Below are 10,000 nucleotides of genomic sequence, written 5' to 3'. Positions count from 1 at the left end.
ACTCAATGTGTGTAGGTGCAAAACAGTAAGGAACCTAGGGATTGGTCGACTACTCAATGTGTGTAGGTGCAGAACAGTAAGGAACCTAGGGATTGGCCCGACTACTCAATGTGTGTAGGTGCAGAACAGTAAGGAACCTAGGGATTGGCCCGACTACTCAATGTGTGTAGGTGCAAAACAGTAAGGAACCTAGGGCTTGGTGCGACTACTCAATGTGTGTAGGTGCAGAACAGTAAGGAACCTAGGGATTGGCCCGACTACTCAATGTGTGTAGGTGCAGAACAGTAAGGAACCTAGGGATTGGCCCGACTACTCAATGTGTGTAGGTGCAAAACAGTAAGGAACCTAGGGATTGGCTTTGACTACTCAATGTGTGTAGGTGCAGAACAGTAAGGAACCTAGGGATTGGCTCGACTACTCAATGTGTGTAGGTGCAAAACAGTAAGGAACCTAGGGATTGGCCCGACTACTCAATGTGTGTAGGTGCAGAACAGTAAGGAACCTAGGGATTGGCCCGACTACTCAATGTGTGTATGTGCAGAGCAGTAAGGAACCTAGGGATTGGCCCGACTTCTCAATGTGTGTAGGTGCAAAACAGTAAGGAACATAAGGAACGTGCCCAACTACTTTTTTAGTGTAGTTGCAAAACAAAATGGAACCTAAAGAACTCCCTAGTTTGTGTGTGTTGGAAATAACAATATAATACATTATTTAATATTATATATTAGCGGAGAGAAGGTTAAGGATGAGTTAACAGTGAAGCTCACAGTTGTCTGGTATTCAGTAAATGAGCGGACAAAATTGCATTATTTGCATGTTATTAAATACATGCGCACAGGGAAACACGCGCACACACACACACACACACACACACACACACACACACACACACACACACACACACACACACACACACACACACACTCCTCATTTTACTATGTCCATTGTTATGTAAGACAGATCAGCAAAATATAAAACAGGCTAATGGACAAAGTCACTTTTAGCCATTCTTTATTTGTATAATGATTTAAGCCACAAAGAATCTTCTCAATGGCAAGTGTATTTCTGTGGACTATTTCAGCATCTCTCTCCCTCTCTTCTCTCTCTCTCTCACTCTCTCTCTCTCTCTCTCTCTCTCTCTCCCTCTCTCTCTCTCTCTTCCTCTCTCTCTCTCTCTCTCTCTTTGGTTTAATAGTGTACTTATATTGGTAGCACTTCAATTATCTTGAAGGGGAGGAGGGGGCAGGATGACGGAACAGGGCAACTCTCCATTTTTTCCTCCGTCTGAACACCCCTCCCCCCCTCCCGTGTACACCATATAGACACTGACCTTCAGGCCTTTATCCTGCACTGGGTACATCGAGGGAACAGTTGCCGAGCCAGACACATGCATAAAAGAGCACTGTTGGGTCTGGAGAAGCCCTCCTATTGTGTGCGCTATTCATACAAGGAGGAGACACTGGTGTTCACAGATACAATCAAGAATCACTTAGCTAAAATGTATATGTGTGTTGTGTACGCTGCACTTGCACCTGTCTGAGCGATGTGGTCTGGGCTGAGGCAACAGAGAAATGCATTATTTATGATAAAGGATTGCAGCTCGTGAACAGAGAGCATGTTGCACTACAGCTGAATCTGTTTGTTGTTTGTTTGGGGGGAGGGGGGAGGGGGTAACTGCAGTATGCTGAATGTACTAGTGTATTTGTGAAAAGGTCTGCATGGAAATAGGTTCGCTGTGAATACTTTCATGTTCTCTTCAGAATGGTTAACGATTTCATGCGTTTACTCACCGCCAGTGGTGTAGTGGTCCCTGGAGAAGTGGGTATACTCCGTATATCTGCGTATACCCTGGACTACACCACTGCTCACCACTCCCTGAGCAAACACTCCCCACAAGATCAAATATCATACCTCTCCTGTGACCTCGATCGCATGTAATGTGACCTCACCATGAGAGCTTACGGCTCTTCCATTGTGGTCATGGGATTTATATCAGCGTCTCTAACACCCGCTGACTGCTTCCTCATACACTCTATCATGTTGTTAAATGTAACATTAACTTCTAGCTGATAAGGATCCGATTAACAGAAGGGGTGGAGGGGTGGGATGTCACGGTGCGGTAATGTGTAATTCACAACATTATTATTCCATGTGCGTCCGCTCGGCTAGCGCAGCTCAAATGGCAGCTACTCTGTCATTAGCGAATGATAGCCTTTGACAGGTTAATTACTTTCGATTAGCGCTGGCGACTAACGTGCACTTGCTAGCACTTTCCTCTCATTTACAGCTGTGGTCATTCTAGTTCAACTCCATTCAATGGGTAGGATAAATATGACCATGTTGGAGCATTGCGTAGCACAGGAAGATGCTTTGTCTGGAATTGCGTGATTAGCTTAATTTCACTTTTATCATAGGTTGAGGCTACTTTGAACATTTTCACTAGTACCATAAAGACCCGTAGGAGGATTTTTTTCTACCTACCTTAACCAACCACCTCATCAAAGGACGTTACAGGTTCTTTATGACCACACAGAAGGATGGAATTAATAATACTAATTGGGCTGATGTACCAGTGCTAGCTTGTGTTGCTCACAGCTACATGGGATGTACAAAAGTATTAGATAATGAACTGGGACAATGTCCTTCCTTGGTAAAACAATCATAATTTGAGTCTTAACAACTAAACAATACACAAAGAGTACACATGTTAACCTGAGTGTGTTCATCCTCTTCCCCCTCGCAGTTGCCCCTATCCTGGACCCAGTTTTCCAGGATGTCCGCTCCCCCAACTTCCAGACGGTGGTGCTCCGCTGCGTGGTGCTCAAGGCCAATCCCGCGCGCATAGCCAACGTCCGCTGGTTCCAGAACGGGAAGCCCGTGACGCAACCTCTCCAGGACAGCCAGGATACCCCCGTCTACCGCTTCAAGCTCGAGCCCGACAAGAACGGCACCTACGAGTGTCGCGTCTCCAACAATGTGGGGACCTCCACCTGCACATTCCGTGTTTCAGGTGAGCGAGATTATTTATCCAAAGCGACTTATAAGGATGTATGCACATTTTTACATTTACACTGATGACACACTGCACATCAGGACCAATTAGGGGTTCAGTGTCTTGCTCAAGGACGCTTTGACAGGGAATTGAACTAGCAACCTTCTGATTACTAAACGACTTCTCTACCTCCTGTATCACTGTCGAAATGACCTCATGGGGCAAGATTAGACAGCGAGATAAGGAGGTTCGTACTGCCCCACTTGTTTTTATAGTGCTGCCTGAATAAACGTTACATTCACTAAGCAAATCAACTGTTGCATATTTACCACCAACTTTTCATTTGATCGCCAAGTTTAAATTATCAAAGTCACATTTTGTAAAGGGCATACACTGGGGTTGTCATACACACACACACACACACATACACTGGGGGTGTAAAAGTTTATTTAGGCACTGCCAATCTTCCATGCCTATCTAACTCAGTTCGATGGTTGTAAACAATGAATCTTTAAAACAAAGCCCCGTTTTTCTGAGTTTCACTTGACTGCCACCTAAATAAATTCAACTCTAATGAAAGTTTCTGATTCAATGCATTTGCTAATTGTCTTTCTGTTATGACTGGAAGGCATTTAAATAATCTCTGATTGTGTTTTAAACATTCACTGTTTGCACTTGCTGTGCACTTGAAAATATATTTATTCAATTTACTATGTAATTGAACATATGGGGCCCTATCTTGCCGATCAGAAACGCAAGTAGGACGGCGCCAAGCGCAAGTAGCTGTGTGGGCGGCTCTATGGCGCAGTTGCTATTTTAACGGCGGAAAAAACACACTTGCGTCCAGCGCAAGTGTCAAAAGGGTTGGTCCAAAGGAGGTTACTCAGCCATAGGTGTGGTTTGGGCGTAATATGCAATAAACCAATCGGAGCGTCATTTCACATTCCCTTTAAGAGCGAGAAGCGCATAGTCCATAGCGGCTTGTTATTTTGATGGCGGAATTACCTGGTGGAAGACCGGAGAAGTTCACAGCCGAGGAGACCGACGTGAGATTTACACCAATTTTTTGGCAAGCCATATATAATTACAAGGAAAATAAAGTATTTACCACTTGAGGAAATCATTGTGAAATCCATATCCAAGATATTTTAAAAATAAGCATACATGTAGCCTACACATTGACCCAAATGATTCAGGTTAATTGAAGCTGCGTGACATTTGATTTATTGTATGGCTTTGTAAAAAGCCGGAAGATAGATATATATGAGGATGCGAGAAACCCTCCAAAAGTAAGCAAAGTCAAGCAAGCATGTCAAGATATTGCCGTGATTGTTTCTGCAACGGGGCACCCGAAAACGTTGCCGAAAACGCTATAATGACGTCCGGAGACGTGGGACATCCAAGCTGGAAGGTAACACACGTTCTCGTGCCTTCACGGGAGGTGGATCTGCCTCGACCCAGGATCTGACGGCAGCAGAGGACATCGCCACGTCTACCCTCACGCCTGAGAGCGTGCAGGGATTTGGGGGCATGGAAATCGGCACCCAAGCCAGTGCACCAGCTGACCAAACCCAAGGTACATAAATAAAGTCCACATACACAGAGATGAGTTTACAAGATTTATAATAATACTGGCATTAAATAAATGCAACAAAGCCATACAATAAATCAAATGTCACGCAGCTTCAATTAACCTGAATCATTTGGGTCAATTGTGTACGCTAGATGTATGCCTAGTTTTTAAATGTCTTGGATACGGATATCACAATGATTTCCTCATGTGGTAAATACTTTATTTTCCTTGTAATTATATGGCTTGCCAAACAATTGGTGTAAATCTCTCGTGAAGACGACAGAAGTAAAGTGTAGCCTACAGGTCCTATACTGTGCGGGCAAGCACATGCGCCCTTAAAATAGCGTTCTGAATACGCGTTACAGACTTTAGACATTGCGCCTCACATTAGACCAGCTTTTTTTTGGTCAATGGCGCACGGCGCACGGCGTTTTTTTTGAAACTGCAAAATACCACTTGCGCCAGAGAAACGCCTTCTCTGTTCCGCCCCCGCCCATGTCGACGCAAGTTCATTTCGAAGCGCGCCTCTGGAGGGAAAATCGCGCTGTGCGCCGGGTGCAAGATAGGAATGATACATGCGTCGGTGACAATGTCAATTGCGCTGGGTGCAAGATAGGGCCCATGGTGTTAACATGATATGCCCCAATAATAAGTTGGTTTTGCCGACTTTTTCTCCATATTATTTATGGATAATCAAGAAAATACCCTCTTACTGATTTGATATTAACTTAGTTAAGGAGAGTTTAACGTCTGCAGTATATGTTTGTGTGACAAAAACTCAGTTCTGGTAGTTTTTTTCCCCACTGAATTTCGGACTCCTACACCCTCCAAGGTCAGCGAGAGTGTGTATCTCAAAGGGCACTCTTTAGATGAATTACACTGGTGGAGTGTAACCTCTCCAGACCTGGCCATAAGTCACCACGGAAGTCACACTGTACTATCAATCCCTTTTTCTTTATATGGTTCACACACACACACACACACACACACACACACACACACACACACACACCGCACTATCAATCCCTTTTTCTTTATATATATGGTTCACACCTGCTGGAGGTCTTTGAAGCCCAGGGCGCTAAAGCTAAAGCTAAAGCGCTGCAACAATCGAAAAAGTCATTGGCACAACAACATCAGTATTTGAACGCTACATTTCATAAAAGCCATCGGTACAACAACATTAGTACTTGAACGCTACATTTCATGAAAGTCATTTTTATGTTGGGCAGTATCCCAGTACACTCAAACCCTAGAAGCCTCAGCTCTGGATATGTATGTTTTTATGTATTTCTTGGGGATATGTTTGGAGTGGAAAAAGAAAAATATGTTGAAATCTGTCACCTTAAATACCTGCTACTGCCTCATCCAGTCTTACCTGTGTCGGGGCCCTGTCATATAACGAATCGCATTTCAATAGTGTTATTGAGTATGGTGGTACCTGGCTGCCAGTGCTTTACCGCCACGCAGTAACACATCTCCTAGCGCCTGCACACACACACACTCACACACAAACACACACATAGTCACAAAAACACACACACACATAGACACACACACACACACACACACACACACACACGCGTCTCCTAGCGCATGCACAGGCACTTAGTCTTCTCTCTGCCTCCCTTATCTGTGCTTTTGCCATCGTGACGCATCAGACAGCACAACAACCACCCACCCACACACACACACACACACACACACACACACACACACACACACACACACTCACACACAGACTCACACACAGACACACACACACACGCACAGACTCACACACTGACACACGTGCACACACACACACACACACACACACACACACACAAACACTCAAAAGGACACATTCACACATACACACACACACACACACACACACACACACACACACAAACACCTCATGCAGGCAGAGGAAGGCTGCTCAGCTCGAATGTTTCCCTCTCTTACTGTAACTCGGGCATATCCGTTCCCATTCACAGCTGTCCCTTTGACAAGTTCCCGCCATGACATTTTAGTTTGTCATTTATTCATGGGTTACTTTGGTGTCTTCACCTATGCCACTACAGTTAGCAGTGTCAATGCAATGCTATAGGGCCAACTGGAGTCTTCCTTTAGGAAAAGTTAAACCTCTTTAACCCCTTTTCCCACTCCTTTTCCCACTCCTTTTCCCAACATGTCTACAATGTTGGTTCAAGGATTTCCGGAAGCATAGATGAAAGCATGGAGGGAATAGGGATAGACTGACAGATAAATTATTACGGACCCTTCATACTCTTCATTTATCCACTTCCTTTATGAAAATGTCTTTCTTTCATGGAAAAAAAGACAAGGACACCTCGACAGTGACCTCAAAAAGATCATATGACTAACCCGGAGATCATAATATTGATTTTGGAGCATAAAGTGTTATTGATCACGGGGAAGTGATAGTTCCCTGAAATATTAAAATGGTTCAGTTCCTTTGTCATATTAAACATTACACCTCAGTGTAGAGATGCGATGATAATTCATAGTTCTATTTCCCTGTGTTGACATAATTAGATTTATATATCCATTGGGAGACGACTAAGCCTGAGTCACAAACTGTTTACTGAGGAGATAATTGCAGAAACTTTTGGCTCTCTTCAGCAAACCAATAGGACTATGTTTTAGAGATTTTGATTGACTAATGTTCTTGAATCCATCAAACTGAAACTCGTCAGAAAGATACTTATTTTCACAGGGAATTATGTAGTTTGTTTGTGCCAGCTGATGCCAGCAGAAATGTCTGTCGAAATGTCAGAATGGTTATACTAAATTTGAAGTCGTATTAAGAGTCATTACTAAAATCCAGCCTTTAAGGTGGTATACTGATTTCTACTGAACATTTAATGATTCGTGATAGAATGATTTTAAATCACTGAAAATAGACTGTAATGATCTCAGACTGCCATCAGCCATGACCTCTTGTGTTTTGACCTTGACCTTTGCTCTGTGCAGCTCGGCCGTTTCCTGTGGAGTTCTACTACGACACGCCCAACCCCATCCGAGTCCTGAAGGGGGATAACTTCTCCTACAACCTGCAGTGGACCCAGAGGGACCCGGCTGCCGTGGACCGCGTGATTGGCTACTGGATCAACATCACACAGGTATGCGTCTCTTCGGACCCTCACATCAATACGTTTAAATGCAGTGGTGTAGTCCAGGGTATACGCAGGTGTACGGAGTATACCCACTTATTTTTCAGTCGGCATTGCCTGTACCCACTTCTCAAAACAGGGCGTTTATCCTGTGCTGTATGGGCTGCTTAAAAAAAAATGCAAAATTAAGAGTATACCCACTTCTCCAGGGATCACTACACCACTTCATCCATTTTGAAAATAGAGAAGTGTTTTTGATTTGTTTAGGATATCGGCATGTTTTTGAGCTACGTGAGATCAGGGACAACTTAGTGATCTTCTTGCTCAGATCTGTAATTCGGCAAACCAGGGGACTATATTTCACCATTTCAAGCTTGACGAATCAATGGATTCATTTGAAAATGTTTGAATTGAAACTGTTGTAAGTTCTATCTATCTTTCTATCTATCTATCTATCTATCTATCTATCTATCTATCTATCTATCTATCTATCTATCTATCTGTCTATCTATCTATCTAGCTGTCTATCTATCTATCTATCTGTATATCTATCTATCTATCTATCTATCTATCTATCTATCTATCTGTCTATCTATCTATCTATCTATCTATCTATCTATCTATCTAACTATCTATCTATCTATCTATCTATCTATCTATCTATCTATCTATCTATCTGTCTATCTATCTATCTGTATATCTATCTATCTGTCTATCTATCTATCTGTCTATCTATCTATCTATCTATCTATCTATCTGTATATCTATCTATCTATCTATCTATCTATCTATCTATCTATCTATCTGTCTATCTGTCTATCTGTCTATCTATCTATCTATCTATCTATCTGTATATCTATCTATCTATCTATCTGTATATCTATCTATCTATCTATCCATCTATTTATCTATCTATCTATCTATCTATCTATCTATCTATCTATCTATCTGTCTATCCATCTATCTATCACAAGCATGGTGATTCAGATTACATCTCTATGCAGTAGAGCTCTACGAATCTCTGTGTGGTTTAACGATACCTCTCTTAATCTACATTTCCTTCCACTCCTTTAGCCCATGGTGATGGATGGCTTAGGTTATGAGATATGTGTTGCCTCGTTTTTATACGTCAACGAAGGAATCCCTGGAAATCCCTCGCACTAGCTCATAGAGAATCACATTAAAACGGAAACTCGACATATAAAAGGAATGGAAACCAGATATATGTATGTGATTCTCTTTGTTTGGTGGCTACCCGTTGCATGCATTATTCTGGGTTTTCATCATAATTTTTGTAGGGAGGGTGATGGTCCAGCACAGTAGTAGATTGTTGTACACATGGAACTTGCCAAGCTATCATCTGCTCCTGGACTCTGAGTCACGTTTTATTTCAAGTCCCTCCCACACACTCAGACATAAGTAAACATAAACAAGCAATAGACTCGGTAGGAATAAACACACACACACACACACACACACGCTGGCTGTTGGTGGGAGTGATTTAAGTGAAATGAATGAATACACCGCCTCATAATTCGAAGCAGGGGAATAGTTGCGGTTGTGTCGGGAGCAGGGATTGGATCGATGGATGCTTGTTCTGCATTAACAAGCTCTGTGAATGCAGCCACCCTAGAGAGTAGCAAACGCCTCTCCTCCCCTCTCCTCTCCTCTCCTCTCTTCCCCCTCCTCTCCTCCCCTCTCCTCTCCTCTCCTCCCTTCTCCCTCCTCTCATCTCCTCTCCTCTCCTCTCCTCTCCTCTCCTCTCCTCTCCTCTCCTCCCCTCTCCTCTCCTCTCCTCTCTTCCCCCTCCTCTCCTCCCCTCTCCTCTCCTCTCCTCTCCTTCTCTCTCTTTTCCTTCCCTTTCTTCCCCCTCCTCTCCTCTCCTTCCCTCTCTTTTCCTCTCCTCTCCTCTCCTCTCCTCTCCTCCCCTCTCCTCTCCTCTCCTCTCCTCTCCTCCCCTCTCCTCTCCTCTCCTCTCCTCTCCTCTCCTCTCCTCCCCTCTCCTCTCCCCTCCTCTCCTCCCCTCTCCTCTTCTTTCCTCCCCTCTCCTCTCCTCTCCTCCCCTCTCCTCTTCTTTCCTCCCCTCTCCTCTCCTCTCCTCTCCTCCCCTCTCCTCTCCTCTCCTCTCCTCTCCTCTCCTCTCCTCCCTTCTCCCCTCCTCTCCTCCCCTCTCCTCTCCTCTCCTCTCCTCTCCTTCCCTCTCTTTTCCTCTCCTCTCCTCTCCTCTCCTCCCCTCGACTTTCCTTTCCTCTCCTCTCCTCCCCTGTCTTCTCCTCTCCTCTCATCTCCTCTCCCCTCTTTCCTCTCCTCTCCTCT

At 44.0% G+C, this 10,000-nt stretch overlaps 1 protein-coding gene across 1 annotated transcript in view; it reads left to right on the top strand.

Annotated features, from left to right (window-relative positions):
• mdga1 (MAM domain containing glycosylphosphatidylinositol anchor 1) overlaps positions 1-10,000 on the top strand; it is a gene marked incomplete at its 3' end in the record, with an annotated part of 246,681 nt that overhangs the window by 184,964 nt on the left and 51,717 nt on the right. The window contains 2 exon segments of the mRNA XM_080849904.1: positions 2,744-3,010; positions 7,545-7,693. Of these exon segments, the coding sequence (XP_080706030.1) occupies positions 2,744-3,010; positions 7,545-7,693 (416 nt within the window).

This window comes from Sprattus sprattus (genome assembly GCF_963457725.1).
Source record: "Sprattus sprattus genome assembly, chromosome: 13".
Classification (NCBI taxonomy): domain Eukaryota; kingdom Metazoa; phylum Chordata; class Actinopteri; order Clupeiformes; family Clupeidae; genus Sprattus; species Sprattus sprattus.
This window is presented reverse-complemented; position numbering and strand designations above follow the sequence as displayed.